This window comes from Rhipicephalus sanguineus, chromosome 4 (assembly GCF_013339695.2).
Source record: "Rhipicephalus sanguineus isolate Rsan-2018 chromosome 4, BIME_Rsan_1.4, whole genome shotgun sequence".
In the NCBI taxonomy this organism is placed as follows: Eukaryota; Metazoa; Arthropoda; class Arachnida; order Ixodida; family Ixodidae; genus Rhipicephalus; species Rhipicephalus sanguineus.
In genome coordinates this window covers 43,248,126-43,273,143 of record NC_051179.1, presented here as the reverse complement: position 1 = coordinate 43,273,143, position 25,018 = coordinate 43,248,126, and the positions used below count along the sequence as shown (strand labels likewise).

General features: G+C 43.4%; 1 protein-coding gene across 1 annotated transcript in view; it reads right to left on the bottom strand.

Annotated features, from left to right (window-relative positions):
- Positions 1–25,018, bottom strand: part of LOC119389842 (condensin complex subunit 1) — a 58,118-nt gene that overhangs the window by 10,345 nt on the left and 22,755 nt on the right. The window contains exons 18-28 of the mRNA XM_037657241.2: positions 23,023–23,107; positions 22,615–22,751; positions 21,295–21,427; positions 19,777–19,852; positions 11,533–11,706; positions 9,938–10,221; positions 8,482–8,587; positions 7,581–7,704; positions 6,294–6,449; positions 2,548–2,725; positions 775–869 (exon numbers count right to left, since the gene is read on the bottom strand). Of these exons, the coding sequence (XP_037513169.1) occupies positions 775–869; positions 2,548–2,725; positions 6,294–6,449; positions 7,581–7,704; positions 8,482–8,587; positions 9,938–10,221; positions 11,533–11,706; positions 19,777–19,852; positions 21,295–21,427; positions 22,615–22,751; positions 23,023–23,107 (1,548 nt within the window). The remainder of the gene's footprint in view (positions 1–774; positions 870–2,547; positions 2,726–6,293; positions 6,450–7,580; positions 7,705–8,481; positions 8,588–9,937; positions 10,222–11,532; positions 11,707–19,776; positions 19,853–21,294; positions 21,428–22,614; positions 22,752–23,022; positions 23,108–25,018) is intronic.

Sequence of the window (25,018 nt, the reverse complement as noted above, 5' to 3'; positions counted from 1 at the left end):
AGTAAACAAAAGACAAAAACTTGCAATATAATAATAAAAAAAAACCTAACATTTTTATCCAGTTCAGCCCAGAATCGTGCTCCGATACATATAGAGTGCTGTTAAGCGTGTAAGGTATACATTAAAGTTGCCGGCCGATTTGCAATTAAATTTTACTTCGAAATGGCATTTCAGGATCATGAAATTGAGTGCTATGTATTGATGCATCGCTTGAACTGCTTTGCACAGAATATACCGAAGTACGCATTTTCTGGAGTGATGCTGTACAAAAAAAAAAAAAAATGATGCCGCCGCAACAGAACGGCGGCGTGGCCACCTGTCATTGTAAAGGTGAAGCAGAGCACACACTGCTGTTACAGTTCGAGACAGTCCCATTCCAAGAGACGGAATCTTGATTCTGTACATTAACCTGCACACCAATGCGTTCGTTGTGGGTACAATGTTCACGGAATGAAATGAGACATCAAAACTTTAAATTTAACAACTTGTATGCACAATTACTCGAGACAACCACATCACGTCGGCACGAATCTGGGCACAAAAGATGCTGTTGGCTCTAGTGTAAGTGTCCACATAACACTGATGTGACACGAATTGAAGGCGATACAAGCGAAAGTATACGCATCGTTTAGCCCTACATTAACGCGCTTCATTTCGTGAGAACTGCACACGTTACCATTTGTTGCGTAGGCAAGCTGTGGTGTCGTTGGGCCGATGAGATATTACGCTGCATATGGTTCCCAAGAAATAGCTCTACAGCAAGAACGTGCTTACTTCATCACAATGTGGAAATTCTTTTCGTCTATGCCGTGTTCTTCATCCGAAAGATGGCTGATGATGTCGGGCAGCAGGTTGTACAGGGCATTTCCCTGAACAGGGTAAGAACACACTGAGACATGTCAACTAAAAGAGCAGGAATGCTTTAAACTACCAGCACATGCACCGACAATAGTCGACTGAACAAAAAGTGAAAAGCAGTAAAGTACCACTTACTTCTAGGGAACTGGGCGATATGCGAGCGCTTTTAATAGTCAAATAAATAGTACAGTATTCAAATTCGCTTAACAAGAATTTGAAATTTCCGAATTTCGAAGTATTCAAAACGAACGAATAGACTTTTTTTTACTGCGTGTAATGGCTGAAAAGGCAGTTCCACTGCAGCGTGAAGCTGCTATGCCGTGAAACCACCTACCCAGGAAAAATCCGCACTTCTAAGTGTACGTTTTACCTGCACCCCGATTATTATTTTTTTCTTGTTTAAGTTTAAAAGCGTGTTACACGGGCTTATATGCACTAGGTATAGCAAATTTTAAAACTTACCATATCTTACCATTTATAACATGCAGCACTACTCCTATTCAAATCCTGCTACCCATTCAAAGTTGCATCCACTTTGCTTCGTACCAAAAAAGTGACATTTGCACAAGCACTGTTCTAACGCTTAAAAATATTATGCAAGAAAGTTGGGTCATTACAAAAATGCTCACTTTTCTTCATAATATGAGTTGCATACTATTCGATCCGAAATTATTTGACCAAATCACTATTTGCCCATCCCCACTCATTTCACGTTCTTCTCTTAACCTGCTCTTCACAGTGAGAGGATAGCCAAGTGTAGTATCCTCGTATTGTGCATGCAAGCTATTCATCTATTCGTGTACTTTATCAATGGTAATCGAGCCAACTAAGGATTTCGAACAGTTTTCAGAGCAGGAGAAAAGATGTTTTGGAGCAGAAAGGATGGTGTTTGGGATTGTTTGCAGCAGTACAAAAGTAAGTGCGGAACTTATTTTGTGCCAATTCTAATAACTGTGCAAACCGGAAATGCCACTCTATCCTAGAGAAAGAGAAAACGCCAAAAGTCAGAGAGCAGCCATAAATCACTCTCTATTTCACACGGAAAAACAATAAATGTTGGATTCACTGCAGCATACAAAATGCGTGGTATGCACAGCATAAAGGACGTACAGTTTTTCCAAGCAAAAGGTGTTCAAATGCAATTCTAAAATGACAAATCAACCTAACCAGAAAAGCTGCAGAAGGAAAAAAAAAAGTGAAAGAAGCCCTCCTGTTTCGATTGCCTATGTAAGTACATTCCGTCATTGTTCCAACTCAGTATGGCTAATTCCCATCGTTTAATAATTATTGCTTTTAGGAACACAAACAATTATAGAATGCAGAAGGAGCAAGCATTCAAATAATGAAACCTGAATAGATCTGTTATGACTCAGCAAAAACTGTTGGGTGGCTCCAATGCAACGTATATTCTCTATTGCTGTGATCCATACTTGAGATCTGTCAAGACTGCCTGCACGTTGCCAACCACAGCGGTAGATGCATCTAGCAAACAAGTTCTCAAGCTGGCTCCTGAAAGGGGCATTTTAGGTTCTGGCAAGCTTTCCCACTATTTACGGCCATATTTCTACGTGTTAACCATGCTACTGAAGCATATTACCTGAAAAAAAAAAGAAAACAAAAGCCGCTAACAGGTTAAAAAGTAGGCACGAGGTTAGTTCCAAAGCAAAAATCACAATGAGTACAACGAACCTTGCTCCCGAGTTCAAAGAAGAAGTTCCGGCACATGTCTGCAAGTTCGGCGTCCTCGTCCATGACCATGGCGGCAATGTCACTGATCTGACCTTTGACCTTAATCATGTCGTTCAAAATGAGGAAGATGACCGTTTTTAATGTGCCCATCTTGACATCCCGCGATGGATCTTGCAACCTGTTTATTCAAAGAAAAAGAAAGGGTTACACTCTGCTTCAGTTCAAGCTAACGCAGAAACGAGATTCTTGCTTACAAAATAATAAGAATAAATAAAATATAAAAAATAAAAGGTCAAATTATGGGGTCCCTGAAACTGTAGAGTGAGTAGCAAAGGATGGCACAGCGCAAGACTCTGGATTAAGGGGGAACATGGCACCTGAAAAAAAGTTTTTTATTTCTTGATCAATTTTGATGAAACTTCCTGAGCTTATGTATATTTGTGTGCTAATTTCAAGTATGCAATTATTTTTATAGTATGATGTGTAGTTTTTAAAATACAAAATTTTTCATGTGCCACTTGGGGAGCAAGTTTTTTTCTAAACTTAGTTACAAAGTAAATCAGCATATGATGATAATATGCAATCGGAACTGTGTGCAGTGCAACAAAAATGGATGTTCTAAACCCATTAGAACAAAAGTTATGGTATGTTGAACATTCACAAGTGAAATTCTAGCTTGAAATTGACTCACTTGCGAATGTTCAACATATCATAACTTTTATTCAAATAGGTTTAGAACATCCATTTTTGTTGCACTGCAAACAGTTCTGATCGCAGATTATCGTCATATGCTGATTTACATTGTAACGCAGTTAGTTTAGAAATAATCTTGCTCCCCAAAAGGCACATGAAATATTTTGTATTTTAAAAACTACACAGTATACTAAAAAAGTAATTGCATATTTGAAATCAGCACACAAATATACATAAAGTCGCCAGGTTTCATCAAAATCGAGCAAGAAATAAAGAAAAATTTTTAAGAGCAGTGTCCCCCCTTAATGGGGGACGTGGCTTTCGGTACCAACTTTCTTATTTCTTCATGAATTTTGATGAAAATTGGCACACTTATTTGAAATGTTTTTTTAATGCTACTGTACAAATTTCATAAATATATCTTCACAACTTTTTGATGTACAATATATTTCACCTTCTGCTCTTGTTCCGAGTCTGGCTCGCTTAAAAAGTGTGATAGGAAACTCGTTCAAAGTGCTATGCATTCTAAGATGTCTGATTGCGGGCATGACATTCTTAGATTTCTTTATTTGCAACAAAATTTTTTTTAGTTTTCATTTTTCATGAGGTGACTGTGCAACAGGCATCGAGGCTTTGTGCAACTCGTCAAATAGCTAATTATCAAAAGGCCATACTGAAAAAGCAAAAATGTCACGCCCTGAACTGTGCTTCAAGGAATATAGAACAAAAAACGGAACTGAAATAGACCCAGCGGTCAGTGAGAAATCAGCGGAACAAGCGAAGCAGGAAGCAAGAAAAGTCGTTTTGAGAAAACGGCTTTTAAAGCTGTACCAACGATATTACTTCATCAAAAGGCTCTGGGATCGTAATCTTATGGGTCCTTCGTAATGTGCAGTTTCTTGAGTGCCCTGTCTTTAGTTTGAGGTGCCTTGCTTCTCTAAAACACAAGAAGATTGTGATCTTTAATGTGTTTTATAAGGTTGGACCTCCTGCACATGTGGCCTTTTTATCTGTTGTGCCTTTGTTTTCTTTCTTTTTTCTTAAAATCCTTTTCTGATATACAAAGAACATGTAGCATGAATTTTAAACAAAGTTATGAAGTGGTGTAATAGACATGACAAAAAACAAGATATTGTAATGCAATTAGGCTATGTACTATGATGATTCGCCACCTTTCTTGTATTCATGCTATCACTAACATAATTAACAGTCTTGATAGCAATTGATCATTGAATCATTTTTATAGGATACTAAGAGCGGCTCTCATCATGACAACCTATCCCTTCCTCCTAAATAACAGGCAGTTATGGCCAGGACATTGGTGGAATAGGAATTCCTTAGCAGTTTATTCAAGACGCGAACTGGGCAGATATGAATTCATCTTCCTGTTTCACTCAAGCTAATATGTAAACCTCGCCTGCGATGCACTCCATCATTCACCCGGTCGCGGACACGGTTATCTGCGAGGCTTTTATTTTTCAGATGATTCATGAGCACTTACGGCGATACCAAGTACGGCCCCAAGCGCGCCTAAATTGCATCACCAGTGCTTCATTTCACCTCTAAGTGCTCGGCCGCATAGACCGGGAAGTCAGCACGCGATGTGCTGGGTGGCGGCGTTCGGTGACGATGCGCAATATGCCTAGGTGCGGCGATGAAAAATATGCGCGCAACGTGTTTGGCCTTGCATTTCGGGACGCCGACGCGCGCCCGCTGCGCGACGAGCTTGGCCGTGGGGTCCGCTGCCGATGCGTAAAATGACCATCCACTGTACTGAGGAGCCGGCGGGGGAAGCGCTTCGTTCCTTGCGAAGAAGCACACTGCCGCGAGTCCGCTAACGCGTTGTTCTTGCCCGCAAAGTTCGAGGTTCGTCTCGCGTGCCGACGCCGTGAGCGGAGTTAGGCCTAGTGACGACTCCGAGCAGTAGACGCGCCAGCCGCGGTGCCCGATGTTTCAAAGTACGTAATGCGTGGTCGCGAGTACAAGGAGTCGTCCTGCGATCATCCTCGTCACGACATCCGAAGTGCGCATAAGCAGAACCTCCAACCACGGATCGGACGTGTAAACGCTAGAGAGTCGGTCTGAGACGCGCGTTTGCGATGTTCGCTACGAGTGCGGCGCGCCATCGTAATCCCACCGAGCTTCCGGTAGTAGCTCCAAACTAAAACGTAGTTCTTGTTCAAAGTTATCGTCGAGCCGTGAACACAGAGCGATTGCGAATACGCCACGAAGTAGCGCGACTTTCGACAGCCGTGAGCTCGAGACGCACGAGCTGCAGACGACGATCTCCCGGAGCGAGCATCGGACCAATGGCGAGGCGCGCTGGGGCAACATGGCGGACGCGGCCAATCGGAGGGCTCGAAACGACCTTCGAACATTTGCTTTTTGTGCACTTGTTTTCGAAGGGAGGAGCCAGCTGAGGCGGGGAATTTGAAGACGGAGAAATGCGCTTTCCGATGAGCCCAAGATATCGGCGTTCGGTGGCGTCGTTGCGGAGCTACGATTTTTTGAAAATCAGTGCTCTTTTGCGATTTCCCCAATAATTTTCGCCACCTCGGCAGGCGCAACAATTTTTTTACAGCACTTCTACGCGGTTTTCGGTGAAGATATTTTGGAATCGGATATAAAAAGGGCTACAGACACTGAAAATGTGATTTTCAAAAAATCGATTTTTTTGCCGTTTTTCGCGATACGAAAGCCGTGTCCCCCTTAATGTTGACCAACTGGGTCAACATGGTACGAATTCGTTGCTATTACTTGCCTCCTGCCCTCATCGGATTGTGGCTATGGTGACCACATTCTGATGAGCGTGACAGATAACATGGTAATCTGTGAAGGATGCCACGGTAAAAATTTCTGGTTAATTTTGCTATGTTGATCAAAGCATGGAGCATGAGAATCTGTACATTTCATCCCCATTGGCCTTGTATCACTTGGATACAAAGAACAAAAGAAGAAAGTGACTGCTTCATACCCTTCTCTAAGGGCAAAAGCAATATTTCCAGGATAATAAAGGTGGGAAAAGCGGTACCAGTGGTTGGTAAGTGACGTACCGAGCGTAGACCTTCTCTGTCCAGGTGTACAGCAGATTAGGAAAGCGGACCATGAGGTCACCCACAGCCACGACCAGGTTGGTGCGGATCACGGGATCTGGCGAGTTCTCCATGATGTCAAACAGCAGTGCCAAGTGCTGCTCACAGAAGTCGGCGCTGCACAGTTATGATGGCAAGCAAGGGTTAGACAAGACATGTAGGGATATAATTCCTAAACTGTGAAATGTGGAACATAATGTCAAAGGTAGAACAGACAAGAAAACTCTAAATCCAGCGCTTAATGTAGCGCTAATGTGGCTCTAATCCAGCGCTAATTCTATGTTTAATGTAGCGCTAATGTCGTTTTTGTGTAGGCCCCGGTGTAGTTCTAAATTACATGCTAATGTCATTCTTGTGTAGGTCTTGGTGTAGTTATAAATCCTGCGCTTAACACAGCTCCACTACCGTGAAACCTGAGGAAATGCGTGCCAAGGGAATCAAGTGATTCCCTTGGCAATCGCATGCTTGCCGAGGCGGTGGCGCCCTCTCTTGAGTGGCGCAGGTATCAGCCGGATGTTTCAGAAATGTTTTTCGTGATTTGAGGTAAATCATTGCTATTAATTCTTGGTTATTTCTGTTGTTTATATTATTTTAGACCTCGTTAGTTTATTTTGCACTGGTTTTGCGCCTTGTTAGCCTCGTTTTAGCCCCTTTATTGGCCACTGCAAGACCGTGCGACATGAGACAGTGGATGGACAACAAGTCAAGCCCCTAAGGTGCTACGCACTCAAAAACTGGGAAGAACAGATAACCAGAAGGTGCACTTTTGTTTTCACGATCATGAATGCAAGCAGGTAGGTGTATATGTTAGTGCGGGGTTCAAACGCCCCAAAACTGTCCAGTTGGCAGGAGGGACGCTGAAATGGACAGCTGTTTCGACCACCTGGGGGCTCATTAATGTGCGACCAAAGGACACTTGTAAAATAAAACAAAATTTGCACAGATGTCTTGGAACAAAGAAGCACAGAAAGAAAGCGCACTGAAATTTTGTAAGCGTGACTTGTACTGAATTTTCTGCTTGTCACAGAGCACAGCTATGGCCTTGGCCAAATTAAGTACTTCACAAAAGTGTTAGAAGACTAAAAAAAAATAGTACAGCTTTTCTGCAGCTTTTGCAAGGAGCATGCAAGAGCTTTTACTCATAGCAGGAACACTCCACAGGGGCTATTACATGCATTCAATGCAGATGGCAGCATCACCTGTTCATAATCGTGCAAAAAAAGAAAAAAGAGGCACATCAATACTCACTTGATTGTCATCAGTTTAGCCAGCGCAAGGGAAGCGACTGTGCGCACACCTTCGTCCGTGTATGTGCTCTGTTCGGTGACAACGTGCACGACAAGCTTGCTCCAAATACCGAGGGTATTTTCATCTGCAAACAGAGAAAGAAACCATCACAGGGTATTAAACTGCCTCAAAATACTACGCTAACAATGACACACTACCGTATTTACTCGAATGTAACGCAAGTTTTTTTTCCAGATTTTCGCTACCTAAAGTCGACCCTTGCGTTACAATTGAATACTGAAATAACCATTTTTTTTCTTCCCTGGACGCAATGAAAAGTCGCCCCTCGCATTACAATCGAGTAAATACAGTAGTACGATTGTACAGATTGTAAATCATGCTGTTCACAGCGGACTCCTGTGGACAGCCCAAAATTTGTTCTGACAGCAGGTGCTTTGATGCTGCGTAGTTCCATTACAGCTGACTGGAATCTAGGTCTGTGGGAATGACTACACATGAGTATACTCTGTGACAACCTAAGAAAAACCATAAGTAGTTTTTCTCAGCTAATGCAAATACTACTCGTACTAAAAGTTAAAGGTTCGTCGTTGCTACCTAAAACATTAAGTTTGGCAGAGCAGTGGTGTCAGAATCCCTGACAAAATTTACCAGGACGTTCTAGTTTCCGACCCAAAACCAGAGACGGGTGTGTGTCTGTATGGGAAAGTCGACTATCTGAAACATTCGAGAAGTGCGTAAGGAAAATGAGTAAGCGCTCTTGGATGAAGAATTTATGCGAATTCTCTGTGGGGACGGCAATGGCCGTGGGAGGAGCCGACATTTTTTATTAGTTTGTAACTGAGTATGGTATATAAAATGAAAGTGTCAAACCAATCTGCAAACAGAGGGAGACCGTGCTCACCGCTTAGCACCACATCGTCCAACAGGTGAACAATGTACTCTGCGTCTGTGTCGTCTGTCACCGGACCCAGCATCTCGTCGTCAGCGTTCTGGTTGTCTGGCCCCTCCTAGAGAATGAAAAAGCACAAATCATTGTAAACGAGAGGTTAACAAAATGATTTTACAGTGAGTCACACTTCTTGCCACGGCACAAGAAAGGAACTCCCATAGCCCATTTTCACTGAGTTGGTTATGTGATGGAAGACAGTGACAAGGCACTGCTTAAGTGAATGAATACCACACGGACTAGCCACCACATGAAACTCGTCAAAGTTTTGACTAAGCTTGCATGAATATCACGTTTTTGATTCGAAGCGAGGTTGACACAAACAGTAATTAGCATAGAATAATTCCAAAGCGAATTCAAATAGTAGCCGGGTCTGAATAGTAGTGGGTTGCAGGTTACTTAGCTCGTATAATATGCCTTTAAACATTAAAAAAAAAGTAACAGAAAACCTAATCTGTGTGTCCGTAATTCGTCTGTGAAGGCAACGCGTCTGTGCGGCACACTTAGCGGTCTTGCACAAAGAGGCAGCAAGAATGGCGGCGTGGCGCATTGGGGTTCTCGCTTACGAAATGCGTGCAGTGTGCCTGCAACTGCGCTTGGCCAAATGCACTACCGAGCAGTTAGCTGAATATGCTTACTGTAAGGGCTGTCGGTGATTAAGCCATACTGGCGCGTTTTCCAGCTGCTGCCATCACGCCTCCGCGCATTTCCGCTGCTTATCCGTAAAGACATTGCCACACGGCGCCGTGATAGCGGCCCCTTTGAATTTCTGGTCTGCTTCACCCCATAACGCTTTGGCATTGCGGTAAAGCTGACTTTTGAACTGTGCTACTGTCGCAAACAGATCGACTCGCGAAAGCGTTGGTTCGAACCTGCGAGATGATAGACGCGGCAGAGGTGGGGGGCTTCAAATAATGCATTTCGGACCTGCAATTTGGGCAGAAAGTCCGAAAAATCGGACGCGGAAGAGTTTCAGCGTCCGAAATTTCGGACGTTCTAATACACTGACGTCTATGGGGCTGGTGACGGTGCCGCGAAAGCGTCCGAATTTTCGAGCATGTCCGGAAAATCGGGCGTCTGAAAAATCGGCAGTTGACTGTATTTCGCGGTCCCTAGAGAGTCCAAAAAATCGGACGTTGACTGTATTATCTTCCAGAAGTTCGAACAGTTCAAGTAGTCAAATTCTGGTGTGAATCGAATTGAATAGCAGACACTATTAGAAAAACATTCAAAAGTTCGAATATTCGCAAACCCGTATTTTTTAATTATTCCTTTATTTGCATCTACCTCAAATTTCTGCTCACGGACAACGCTGATTTTTCGCTCACAACCAAAGATGCCGCCACCGAGCCCGCCACCGAAATTTCTGCGAAACAAGCTCTTTAATGCTGTCGCGTTAATACTGTCTCACCTGGCTCTGGGAGAGGACGTGACCGGTAGCAGACATTGACTGTCGCTTCTTCTTATTCTTCGCGACCTGCTCCTTCTTGTCTTTCACAGACTCGCGCTTCCGCTTCAGTTGAGCAAAAACGTCCACGTCAAGGTAGATGAGCTGCCGCAGCGCCACGTGACCGACGCAAGCCAGTGTGCGAGACAGCAGCAGGCTCGAACACTCGAACGAGGGCGTCTGGGGTGATTCCTCCACCGTCATTTCTTCGTTCTCTTCTTGCGAGCTCTGAGAATCCTGTGGCTTTGCTGTGCAACAGAAAAATCGTCGTGATGCTCATTGAGGTCAGAAAGATGTGACAAGATCAGTAAAAAACAAGGCAGGGAGTCATAATTCGTCAATATAATTTATTGTGGCTACAGCGTGAATGACACAGACGAAAGGCAAAGAAAGGGATGCAACACGGCTCTTTGAATTGAGTGACTGATATGATTGATATACAACTGAATTTTTGATATGATTGAATTTTGAATAATTGATGATTCGTTGCGAACGCCTAGATCTGAACTTTGTCACGTTGGTGGGTGTTATATGTGGTTCATCCAATAAACTTCAGTTCAGTGCAGCATTGCTTCCCTTTCTTTGACTTTTGTCTGTGTAAGTCGTGCCGTAGCCATAATGAAGCTTTACCAACACGCCCAGCATTCCATCTTACCAACATAATTTACACACCTTTTGGTTCAAGTTCTTTTAACATATTACATTTTATGTGCGCAAAAGAGCGCACATAGTAGTAGTTTAAATGAAATTGGCACACAGTCCACAAATAGGGATGAAAAACGAAATCTTTGTGGTAACCCCCCCAAAAAAAAAAGGTCTTCATTGATAACTAACAGCTGCAATTATGCCCATGCTGTGAAAATTTGCACTCAACTGCATCGGGCATGATACCAAAGAAAATTATTGAATAGATGTGATCCCACAACATTTTGGCTGTCCAGATCAAGGTGCTGTGATAGACACTCCCAGTACCATCGAAGGAGCACCTAATAAATCTGCTCATGTTTCGATAATTGGACCCTCATCTGTTCTCATGATGGCATGAACAAAGTTTCTATCCTTCACAAAGATAATCATTACTCAATGCAGCCATGTTTCCTGTCTAAGCACGCCTGTAATGCAGCACTGCTGGTCACAGTACAAGAAATTCACTCGACTTTCGCTTCTCCTATCACTGCCCTGAAGAGCAGCCAACCCTTCGGTTTGCACATGCAGCGTCCATCCAGCTGGACCCGGAGTGCCTCTGGAACAAATTTAATTCTTGTGTTCTATGTGCCAACATCACGACGTGATGAGACACCATGTAGTGGAGGACTATAGATTAATTTTGACTGCCTGGGGTTCCTTAAAGTGCATCTAAGATGCTTTTGCATTTGAAGCCTGTTTTTGCATTTCACCCCCATCGTGGCTTGGAATCAAGCCCATGTCCTCGAGCTTAGAAGTGCAACACGTCATCCGTTAAGCTACCATGACAGGCAGAGCGCCTCTGGAATGAGTCCACTCCAATTCGAAGTTCACGGCTAATGTCCGAAGATGTCCAGGAGTTTTCTTTCGCTCACCTTCTGCCGCACCGTTGACTGCCGCTTGCTGCTGGCACAGGGGCAGCAACCTCTCTGCCAAACCGTGCAGGATGTTGTTGGCGATTTCGGCCGGCTTCAAGGCGTACCTGTAGATCACGTCGAGAGCCCTCTCCATGGTGGGAATCCAAACGGCCACGCTGGTGTCACAAAATGCTGCGAAAAAGTTTCACGCAACTTACGCATCGTAACCACAGAGATACAGTGGAACCCCGCTGTTACGTTCCCCACTGCTGCGTTTTCCCAGCTGTTACGTCGTTTTCCGCCGGTCCCGGCATAGCTCCCATAGGATACAATGTATTGGGAACCCCGCTGTTACGTCGTAACTGTTGGACCGTTCCCGTATGATACGTCGCGAAGTGTGCTCGGAGCCGACCGAGTGACTACCAAAGAGAGCGGCCATGGTGCATTTTCACGCAGCTTGGCCTCGTTTGACCGTAATATTAGCCGTATGAGAGGCGCAAGCAACAGAATCTTTCAATTGATGCAAACAAAAACATGGCCTTCGAGATTCAAATTGCAAAGATGGCGTCTATGACGTAACTGCTCGCGAAAGCAAGGCCTTCGAGATTGGCATTTACTATTGACAACAGCATAGCCTTTGAGATTTGTATTGCACAAACATGGCGTGTATGACGTAATTGCTTGCGAAAGCAAGGCCTTCGAGATTGGCATTCACTTCTACCATCGCGTTGGCGTAGACTCATCATCATCGTTATTTGTCGGAGAACGGGAGGAGTTCGAGCTGGTTGGAGCTCGCATGGTCGTGCGTGCGGTTCACGGTCGGACTCGCCGCGCCGGTCGTGATTGCGTGTGCTTAGTTCTTTCCTGCCTACAGCTGTGGGTGTTAAAAAAATCACATACGTTGATTACATTTCTGTGGATGAGGCCGTCCTAAGCTCCGCGTTTCTATCCATCGACTAGATCGCGGCTGAGCGTGCCAATTTTCGTGCCGCTCGTAAGAATTGAAATAAAATTCTGTACCACTAAATATTTTGCCGTTTTTCCTGTTTTTCGGCTCTTACGTTTCCCGTCTCTTACGTTGATTTCCTACGGTCCCTTCAAAAACGTATCAGCGGGGTTCTACTGTACTTTCTCAGAAACGGTACAGTAGATTCCCTCTCATTTGAAGGCTTCTGCCTCCGCTAAGGGGGCTCCGTGAGCTGCAATCCGTACGACAAAGAGTCAGCAACGCTAGAAACAAGGGCTGCCTTAATTCAAGACGCAACAAGACACTCTCACAATACCTTCATTACGGCACTCAATAACGGAGGCAGCCATGCAAATGCCGACACAACGAGGCACAAATGCGTACAAGCAAAGGACCAAAGGTGCCAAAACAGGCAGTCACCGCAGGTCTTGCAGTCAACAAGAAAACTTGCGACGCGTAAAAATAAAAGGGCAATATGCAAACAAATTCACTCTCAAATGATAATAGAAAAACAATCAAACAACTCGCTTTAGCAGATGCTTCAAACCTCGAGTTTCTCCACGCTCTGCTGCACTCCCGGAGGAAATGCTAGACGCATTGCGCAACCACCCTCGCGTTGCCTGGCCCCCTGGCCAAAAAGCCCTCAGCTTCGTCTCTGCTGCCTTCTTATTGAGCAGCGTCTGTCTGGGCCGCCCCCGTGTGGGTTTTAACTAACGTTGACACGTTGCACACGCATGGCCAATGCAGCGTGTGCTATTCTGGCACCTGCTTCAAAGGGTTTCAGCATGATTGCTGCAGAGGAGGGCCCAAAGGCACGACAAAGTCAATGGCACCTAAAGGGACCAGGAAAATATGTTCCGTTTAAGAGGAGTTCCGTTAACTGAGAAATGAACAGGGGTGCAGAAATGAAGTGCAAAACCAACCGTATTAAAAGCAGCTCTTCCATTTAAGAGATCTCCATTTACTGAGACGCTACTGTACACCTCTAAGGAGTTATCTTTCAAAATAGCTACGAATTGGAGTAGTTGTTGGCTGTCTATAGTTTCTCCTTGCGCTATGCGCTTAGAGATGAGAATGGGGAAAGAGACACGACGACAATGGATAGCGCGCAAGTTTTACGCACTAACTCTACCGAGTCAAATGGCTATTTGTAGTTTATGCAAGCCATGCAATAACGGAGTTTGTTGTACTCAACAGATTTCTCAATTACCTGAGTAATCTTTAAAAAATTTGTTGCTGGGCTAGTTGGTTCATAATACGAAAATTACAGAGTGCAAATTAGGTATGGGACATAGAAGAACACACATAGCACAGGACACTGTAGCCGGATACAACTTTAAAAGTCCGTGGCATTTCCTCTTCAAAGGTGGGTGTATAAAATGCATGCACCAGAGCGCGCGCACTCCAGAATGACTCCAGAAAGAGCCGGACGGCCGGTAGCCCTGCCTTCGAAGAAGATTGCTAAATGCACGAGCGGGACTATTTCTTTAGTTGCGGAGGCCATCAACTGCCGCGCTTTGGTCGTCTGGGCGGGGCCTCTCCGAACTTCTTAAGCTGTGCCCGACTATAATTTAATCGCATGACTGTGATCCCTAGCACAGAACGCCTTCCTAACGCCAGCTTGCTATCTGGATTGATTAGAGTCGTCTGTTTCTCTTACTCTATTTGAAATCATCTTTGCGTAATAGTGAAGGTAAGCTGGTGGATCAACAATTCTTAGGGATGGGCACATAGTAAATATGACGTTCAAAGCAAATGTGAAGCAAATTGTGATTTGGTCGAATTATTTCGTATCGAATAGTTCAAATGGTATACATCACATATTATGCAGGAAAATGAGCATTTTTGTCATGACCCACCTAACTTGTACATTATTTTTAAGATTTGGAACAAGGCATGTGTGAATGTGCCATTTGTTTGGTTCGAAGTCAAGTGGATACGGATATGGTGAACTTTATTGACAAGAGTCCTGAGAGAAAGCCAGGCTGCCCTAAGGCAGCATGAACTTAAAATAATAGCAAGGTGGTTTGAATGGCAGTAGGGTACAAGTTACATGTTGTACAATATGTTACGTTTTAATATGTACTATACTCAGTGCATATAGACCTGTATAACACAGTATTCAACTTAAGTGGGGAAGAGGGTTTTTAAAAACCATCAAGATTCCCTTTACAAAATTTAATGAAACTGCGCAGTCTTGTTTAGTTTTCTTTGCCGATTCCAAATATGCAATTATTCTTCAAATATGTCCATTAGTTCCAAAGTTAATCAAAATTAATTAGAATTGTTTTTGAGAACAATGGAGCAAGAACTACTAATCGAAATCTTGCTTTAGGCACATAGCCGGATACTAGGAAACATAAGCTTCACAAGGGTAGGAATACTTTTTTGATGTGCAAACTTAAGAATTAAGGGCGCTACCTCTTTCTCAAGTACGATGAACCAACAAGCCCGCATCGTCACCCTAGTTGAACAGAAAGCTTTGATATGCTGTATAATTCTTAATAGTTTGCACATCAAAAAAGTATTCCTACCCCTGTGAAGCTTATGTTTCCTAGTATCCGGCTGTGTGCCTAAAGCAAGATTTTGATGAGTAGTTCTCGCTCCATCGTTCTCGGAAACAATCCTAATTAATTTTAATTAACTTTGGAACTAATTGACATATTTGAAGAATAATTGCATATTTGGAATCAGCAAAGAAACTAAACAAGACTGTGCAGTTTCATTAAATTTGGTAAAGGGAATCTTGATTTTTAAAAACCCTCTCCGCCCCTTAAAAAATAATTGAGGTGAAGGCACATGATACTATGTACATTTAACCTTGAAGTGTAGCTTTTGCTGCAGTGCAGATTTCCCCTCGGTTGGCTGGTTTCATAGCAAGCATCCCGCCTCTGAAGTGAAACCACTTTCACAGGGGGTTACATGCGGTCAAATATACATATATTCGTTCATTTCAAATGTGTACTTCGAATAATTTAAATTTGTGTCGAAGCAAATTCGAATATTTGAATATTCATTCGAATAATCAAAGCTCTCGAATATTCCCCCAGCCCTAATAATTCTACAACTGTTTTACGTCTCTCTTCTTCTGTATTAATATACATAATGTTGGCGTTTTCCCAACTTTCTGGTACTACATTCAAAGTCTTAAAACATTGTGCACAGAGTGCTGCAAGGCTGTTAAGGTATGCCGCCACCTTTTAAAATGACGCTTTTTTCTTTTAAGTTGAATTTATATTTTTGACATTCTAAGCATGTACACAATTTCAGAATCTGGGAGCAGAAAAAATTACGTTTTTATCTCGTTCTGTTCAAAAGTTTGTTTTTCATTTTTTCTGCGACTGCCCACCAACCCGGAAATCTTAATTCTTCTTTTTCTTGAAACCCGATTTTCAGTTGTTTTTAGCCTCTACATTGAGCCAGGACAGTAATTGAAAACAAGGCATAAGTTCTGATATTACAAAATTTCAATCGAAAAGCAACCTCCTGAAATTACACAACTTTTGGTTTTTGGGCTATACTACACGGTCGATTCCACGAAAGATCGAAAAAGGGTGTATATTTGATGTTTCCGATTTTCCTGATAATTTTGTATGTTGTGCACATATGATTGCACAGCACGAAATCGCAGTTCGTTTTCAAATAAAAATTTTTTTCAACACAGCAAAATTAGACAAGTGTCGCCGGTTGACGACGACCATTTTACAAAGAATGCGTTTTTGTAACTTCGGAACCATGCTGGCAGCTACTCAAGCTATATATTACAAATATCTTTCTTTTTGGCGGAAGTAGAAGTAAAGAGGAAATAGCTCTTATCATTTCATGGAATTCTGAGCAAATTACGTATTTTTAAAAATTCACGAAAAACGCTGCGTTTTTCAAAATCAGTCAAATTTGGGACGCTATGGCTACCGTCTTAGCTTGTTCATATTTGCAGTATGAATAGGCCTTTATGTGAATAATGAACCTCTGCATTTGTATTTCTCTAATAATTTTCAAAGTAGTAAATTTTCATGCTCGAAACACCAAAAAGAGAAAAGTGCTCCTCCATTCAAAAATCTATAATAAAAAAAAAAAAAACCAATCTCAATTTTGTTCAAAGTGCCCCAAAATGTTCTCAAAGGACTGCAGAATGATATTATGAAAAAACATGTTGCATCATTTTTATTAGAACAAAAGCAGAAAATGTCAAACATTGTGTTTCCAGAGCGTGGTGGCCACTGCGTAAAGGACATCTCTAGTAACAAGAAAATACAGTAACACGTCTTTTTTCTTCTCTGAGCTTCGCTAAACAGCAGTAATGATCTATTGTTGGAAAGTGGGAACTGTTTTGTAAAGAAAAAAAAAGATCATTCCAATTAAATGCATTTGCGACACCACTTACATTCCTCGTTGACGGGCAGCACGGACATTTTCATTCCTCTGGATAATTTTTTTTAGTAAATGCGCTTATACAAAAGTAACGAAGCTAAACGCAAAATATGTGTAGCTGAGTCGATCATGCATTGTAAGAATGTGAGAAATCGCAAATGGCGGCAGTGGTGAACGGCGAGTACCGCAGTGCAACCTAAGCACAGCAGCCACACATTGTTTGCCAGGCTTTGTCGCTATGCACGAGAAAAAGCTGGGGTGTCGATTGCGTTGGTTACACGATACATTTTTCACCGCTTCGTCGCTCTCCCGCCCGGTCTCTGGATCCACACCGTGCGGATCGTGTGGCCCGCGCTACAAGCACTCGTGTAAACGGAGTAGCATGCGTTAGGCGGACAGGTGCAAAGGGCGGCGCGATAGACGCCCGCCTGAGCAGGCGACAGCAACGAGTACGGCTGTGCCAGTCAGCCAAACACCACCTGAGATAGAAGTTAAGCATCCAAATTGTGCTTCACTTTGATGCGATCACTATCCTACGCTCTGAAGGTGGCTATGGGTAGGCGTTATAGCCATGGCCGAGATTTTGTACGGACTGCCTCATGGTGCACAAAAAAAAAATTCCGCTGCAGCAGAATTTTCGTTACGTAGAAGATATCGGATCGAGACTCTTTTGCGGAGGGTCATGAAGCAGGATGTGCACTCAATTCAAGAGGGAAACCAGATCTGCCAGCACTCCTTCAAGAGAAAGAAGGATATGCAAAACAAAGCAGATGCAATGCAAACAAAACGTGTTTTGTCCGTGGCCAGAACTGCTGCCACCAATCTTCACGTAATCGATTCTTTTTAAACTCTGCATTGATCACATAAGGTTTGACAACGTACACATTTGGGCCAACAAAAACCACACCTCTTGGCGACCGCTCTCCAGAAATTCATTTCCATTCATGAAGAGACCTTGGCTTTTATACCAATCTCTCAATTCTGGCACAGTACATCATCATAAGAGACGCATGGAGGGAATCCGTTCTTCAGCACTCAAGATATGAATTATACTCAACTGAAATAGATGAAAGAAAAGGAGGCTACAACTGAAAGTGCATACTGTGGACTGAGGGATGTCTAACACTGGCGTGAAGTCGCAAACCACGCAAATGCATTTATTTGGAACGATCTTTTTCTTTACAAAACAGTTCCCAATTTCCGACCATAGATCATTACTGTTGTTTAGCGAAGCTCAGAAAAGAAAAAAAGACGTGTTACTGTATTTTCTTGTTACTAGAGATGCCCTTCACGCAGTAGCCACCACGCTCTGGAAACACAATGTTTGACATTTTCTGCTTTTGTTGTAATAAAAACGATGCAACATGTTTTTTCATAATATCATTCCGCAGTCCTTTGAGAACATCTTGGGGGACTTTGAACAAAATTGAGACTGGGTTTTTTTTATTATAGATTTTTGAATGGAGGAGCACTTTTCTCTTTTTGGTGTTTCGAGCATGAAAATTTACTACTTTGAAAATTATGAGAGAAATACAAATGCAGAGGTTCATTATTCACATAAAGGCCTATTCATACTGCAAATATGAACAAGCCAAGATGTTCACAGAAGTAGCCATAGCGTCCCAAATTTGACTGATTTTGAAAAACGCAGCGTTTTTCGTGAATTTTTAAAAATACATAATTTACTCAGAATTCTATGAAATGATAAGAGCTATTTCCTCTTTACTTCTACTTCCGCCAAAAAGAAAGATATTTGTAATATATAGCTTCAGTGGCTGGCAGCATGATTGCGAATTTACGAAAACGCACTCTTCGTAAAATGGTCGTCGTCAACCGGCGACACTTGTCGAATTTTGCTGTGTTGAAAAAAAAATTTTATTTGAAAACGAACTGCGATTTCGTGCTGTGCAGTCATATGTGCACAACATACAAAATTATCAGGAAAATCGGAAACACCAAATATACACCCTTTTTCGATCTTTCGTGGAATCGACCACACATAATATTGATGACAGTGTAAAGACCCTAGTTCACTGGACAGCCTACATACACAGCTGCAGTGCTGCCAAGCCATTTTCATTTCATGTGGTTGGATTGGTAGTTGTGACTGCTGGCATGATGGGCATATTTTAGGTAATTTGGTTGATTATCTTATAATTATTAAAAAAATTTTTTCCACTTAAAATACCTTAAGTGTCTTTTTAAACGGTCCTCCATAAGGCAGACACAAAGTAATCAATTTTCGGTCAAAAAGCTCAAAATATAAAAAGATTTCTGAAAAGGTGGCAAGATAACTTAAATATAAAACCTCCTTCATCTTTGAACAAATCAAGTGTTACTCCATCTCCTCCAACCTCTCTTCCATGGCCTTTCTAACTTCATCAATAGTGACATGTCGAAATTTCAGTGTCCTGTTCGACTATCACTTCACTCAAGATTGGGTGGCTTCTCTGCAAACTGTACAGTTAGGAACAAAAGTCTTCTGCCACCTGCACTATGCCACTGAAATCGCTTATAACATTGCCTTGCGTGCCTTTCACATTTTCGTCCATTACATACAGTGACAGAGTTGCCTTTTTATTTTGATGATGCCTCTATCTCTTTCACGTTAAAGTACTAGTATTTCCGTATGTGAAGCGTGTATACAGTACTCGCAGATCGAAATGCGAAAATTTAGGGCTAAGTGATGCACATAATTTCGTTTCCGGCGTGTCACATTGTCATAATTTTTGCTCAAACACTTACCTCAGAGCCAACATTACCTTTAGCGGCCAGATTTGAGCAACTCGACACGGTTATCACAAGCAATTGCTCATAGCGGTTGTTTTACTAAAAAGAAATGACGTCGCATTTCAATCTGCAAGTGCTGCACTTCAGACCAGCTTGTGTACTTGCGGAAACGGAATACTGTAACGAGCCCTTACTTTCCAGGAGAATGTCTTGAAGCCGAACGAACATGTTGTGGGAATTCTCAAAACGCTGCAGCGGGGCCTTGGCAGCCTGAAATGAAAATACAGAGGACGAGCTTTGTAACACAATCAGCATGTTCTAACATTCCACCAAAGCACACTTTATCATGCCTACAGAGAGAAATGAAGAACATGGTCCACTTGTGTTGCTCCATGCTTACCACAACCACAGCAAGATTCTGCTACAACCTGTCATTGGCTGCCTTAGCGAGAGCCTTTGCAGAGCACAAGCAGTACTCTGAGATGCATTACTCAAGGTTCCATTTTGAAGTGTCCATGAATAGATTACTGAAGAACACGTTTCTGTATCTGGTAATTAGGATTTTATTCCCGACTGTGTTTCCGATAATGTATTATTGTCCTAGTTTCGCTTGGGAACCCCGCTGTTACGTCGTAACTGTCGGACCGTTCTCGTATGATACGTCGCGAAGTGCGCCCGGAGCCGACCGAGTGACTACCAAAGAGAGCGGCCATGGCGCATTTTCACGCAGCTTGGCCTCGTTTGACCGTAATATTAGCCGCATGAGAGGCGCAAGCAACACTCTTTCAATTGATGCAAACAAAAGCATGGCCTTCGAGATTCAAATTGCAAAGATGGCGTCTATGACGTAACTGCTCGCGAAAGCAAGGCCTTCGAGATTGGCATTTACTATTGACAAAAGCATAGCCTCTGAGATTTGCATTGCACAAACATGGCGTGTATGACGTAATTGCTTGCGAAAGCAAGGCCTTCGAGATTGGCATTCACTTCTGCCATCGCGTTGGCGTAGACTCATCATCATCGTTATTTGTCGGAGAACGGGAGGAGTTCGAGCTGGTTGGAGCTCGCATGGTCGTGCGTGCGGTTCGCGGTCGGACTCGCCACGCCGGTCGTGATTGCGTGTGCTTAGTTTTTTCATGCCTACAGCTGTTGGTGTTAAAAAAATCACATACGTTGATTACATTTCTGTGGATAAGGCCGTCCTAAGCTCCGCGTTTCTATCCATCGACTAGATTGCGGCTGAGCGCGCCAATTTTCGTGCTGCTCGTAAGAATTGAAATAAAATTCTGTACCACTAAATATTTTGCCGTTTTTCCTGTTTTTCGGCTCTTACGTTTCCCGTCTCTTACGTTTATTTCCTACGGTCCCTTCAAAAACGTATCAGCGGGGTTCTACTGTACTGCAAAAAAATGTAACACGCGATACTCATAATCTGTCTCTCCTGCGATAATGCCTTCGAGGCAATGCAGGTATCCTGTAAATAAATAAATAAATAAATAAATAAATAAATAAATAAATATGTAAACCTTAGCAGTGCTACGTATCTAACATGCGTCTTTAGGGTAAGAGAGAGTCATGACTTACTTGCGCTAAAATCTTTGTTTTCACTGGCAGCTAGACAAAACACGTAGAGGCACAATGATGATTCTCAGGGCTTCATGCAAGTCAATACTAGCCGAAAATAGGATGTCCGATGTGGATCAAAAAATTACCGAGAGAGTGCCGCCCATCTTCTGAATGATGCTGCACGTGTGCCTGCAGAAGTCAAGGTCGGCTTTCCCACGCTCACCCAATCCAACGGAGACGAGGAGCTCCAGGTTTTTCGTCACCATGTTGCTATCAGCACTGCACAGAAAAGAAAAAAAAAAAGAAACGTGAAATCTTGTTGTAACGAAGCTCACACTCACTGGCGCTTGCAAAAGCAAGACAAAAGACAGCAAAAACTGAGACCAGGTCCACAGAAAGAAATGTGGGCGAGATGCTTTCAGTGACAATAGTGAAGAGTCTCCTGCCGATTTTAATGGCTTGTGAGCACGGAGCTTTCAATATTTGTGAGCTTGGAGGTTGCAATATTTGAACTGCAAATGTGCTCTGCACTGTTGTTAAACGAAGCCACGATATTAGTGCAAATAAGTAAAACCAGCTCACTGGCTTCTGGACTGCCAAGCCAAGCCAAGTAAAGTGATTTGCCCATGTCCAGAATGTGCCGTTTCGAGTTACTCTTGCTGAGTATTCCATATATATTTGCCACCTGAACATGTATTTTGGGCTTTGAGAGAAGAAACACTCGCTTCACTTTGACGAATCTTTTTTTTTTTTTGAGATCTTGCATTTCTGGTTTTTCTTAAGAGTGAGTAAATCCCACGAATGTAAATAAAGAACAAGTGACAATGTGTCACCAATTACCCAAACACGTAAAATAATGTAACGTTTGAAAATGCACTCGTAATCAGACTGAAGGCAGTGTGTCACCATATTTTTGTTCTGTTAGCTCCATTCACTATCCATAGCAGTTAACATCTTGCGATGGCAGTGGTGATGATGCTGGGGTGTCTAACTCAGACTAAGCTGTTGCAGCAAGTTGTTGCAAATGAAGTGTTTGTTTTCGTCTACACCCTAAGAGCTTTTGGAGAACTTTATGCTGTATAATAGTTAACTCCAAGCGACTGTCTTAACGACAAAATCTTGGTCGGGCAAGTACAAAATTACTGATTTCAGTGGAAGACGATGTGCACTCGATGCATTCACTCTTACCTAACTAAGCACTGCAAAGCCGGATCATGCTGCTATTAGAACCATTACTGCAGTCGCTGCTAGGGTCGGGCGCATGTAAGACGACTAGTCAAGGTCGAATCATTCGGCGAAGACTAGTTTCAGGGTCGAAATTAAGGAAAGTTTGGTCCCATAGAAAGGTATGGGGTGGCCGCCAGCACTTTTGATAGAGACCAAATAAACCAGAGTTGAATTAACGAAAGTTTAGTGTGGTAGCGAAATGCGACATTCCAGTCAAGTGCAATGCTTGTAGCACACACCTGGCAACCATGGAAAGCAGCTGGGTGGCTGCAAGGCAGTCTTCCCTGGAGGTGCCTGGCTGCTCCATTGTGTACCTCTCCCAAAGGAATCGCAGAACCGCGGAGGAAACGTCGCCAGTCTTCACCAATTCCGTCACCTGAACACCATGGGGGGTTGGAAATTATACCGACAGTGCAAAAACTGAAAATACTGCAATGAGTTACTGCATGCTCGCCTCTGCTGCAAAGTAATTTTTGTGCACAGTGTCGGGAAACAACAAAGTCACTGACAGCAATCGCACTGCTCTAGTCATCGTGTCGTTGTGACATTTCACCTGTCTACATCTGCTATGACACTTTACAAATTCTTTGCATAGGTGTTCAATCTAGGTGTGTGTATGTGGTGCTAAACTAACACCGTAAACTTACCAGCTGTTCGAGGCATATCAGCTCGCTCGTCGTCACAGTGTTGACAAGCTCGGACAGGCCATCCGTAATATTTCGTGCTCTGGTCCTGTAAAAAACAAAAGAAGAACAGAGCATTGTAAAGCGGCACATATGTCCAAAGTTATGTGAAACTACAAGTGTGCGAACCACACAAATTCTACAAATAGGCCCAAAGCAAAAAAAAAAAAGAAAAAAAGAAAAAAAAAGGCTTACCTAAGTGAATTTCTTCAGTGGCATTTCAAATGCCAATGTTACTCCAGTGACGCTTTCGGCCTGTTGCCATCTTTTACATGCTCTTCTATGGACGCGAAGCATAAAATCGTGATAGCGCCTCGTACATTGTAAAATTTCTAAGATTTCTGTCTGTAAACATTCGGTAGATATGACAGGTATTTTAGCTGCAGTTCCTAATCGATACTGCCAGAAATATAGGCCGTACAGCGCTTAGAACGAACTGCTAGTAGTGGCCCCTGAGCAGACGACGTCTGCCGCCGCATGCACGCGCTCCTCGCTCCTCGCTCGCATGTTGTGCGCGCGCATGCGTAGGTGGCCTTGAGACGGAAAGTTCCCTTCGCTTTTGCTGGTTTCTTTCTCTTTAGCGCTCTCAGTGGCTTCCGCGCGTTGCACCGGCGGCGCCTACTCCTTGATGTTTGCGCGCGTTTTTACGCCGTGACAAAGGAGAGTGCTTTGCAGATTTCGACCAGTGCTTCTTCAGGATGGGGCGGAAATGTGTCGTGCCGAACTGCAGCAGTGGGTACGCGTCCTGCAAGGAGAAGGTAATTACCTTCGAAGTTCCTAGTGACCCAGTGAGGTTGGAAGCGTGGGCTCGCGCCATCCCAAGAAAAGACCGACAGCTGACACCTTGTGACAACGTTTGCGAGAAGCACTTCTCGGACAGCGACATAGACAGGCGGCGCTATTATGGCGAACTCGGTGGCGAAGTTCTCCTTGACAAACCGAAACGGCCAGTGTTGTTACAATCTTTCCACGCGCTGTTCCGGATACTTGTCTGCTGTTCTCAAAAAAAGACAATGTGAAATTTCAACCACCTGGGGCTTTGTAACGTGCACCTAAATGTGCACAGATGGGCCTTTAGCATTTCGCCTCCATCTAAATGCCGCCGCCGCAACAACCTAAATCTGAATGATGGCATATAGGGTAAGTCCCATCATTCGTTGAAATAAATATACCTAACTCATTGAGTTCACGTTATCAAAAATTATAGATTTCACGTTGTACAAAAAATATCACGGTGGTAATTTTCCTGCATTTGACGCCATTTTTCTCGTTAATTTACCGAAAAAACTTGGAGTGCGCGTGAGCTTCGCCTTTAAGAGTAGAACGTGATAGCGTAATCGGGCCCCGTGCGCATCGCCTTCTCAGTTGCTAGCCTCACCGACACGGACGCCGACACCGGTATTTCTGCGAAACGGGCTCGTTAACTCTGTCGCGTTAAAATATGGAGCCGGCGAGGACGCACAAAAACATCCATTCGGGCGTGAAGCGTGAACGACGAATCGGCGACGAATGGCCTTGAACCGACGAGCTTCGTTGGAGAGCGCGGTGAGAGGGACGCGCGCATTTTTCCTTCTCCGCTAGCGGACTCTCACGACAGAGGGCGCATGAGCGCTGTGCCCGATTTCGTGACTTTATTAGGGCGCCCGAGCGAGCGCAGTTTCGCCTCCTCAAGAATTCTTGCTCCGTGCTCCAGACAGTGTTAACTAAATTCAACAATGTTGGCATCTAGACCCAAACAGAGGGTGTGTTTCGATTGTTGCCAACACTGGAGACAGTCTACATTGAATTGACCCCTGAAAGATCTTCGAGACTCAGTACTGAAATGCATTCGAAGACCTCTCCCCGACTTGACACCACCTCACGTCTACAAGAAACGATAAGAAAGCGCAACTGTGCCTTCTTTCAGACAGGACCTTGGCATCGAATTTCCTAGCATTCCACTCAGCTGTTAATTTTGCTT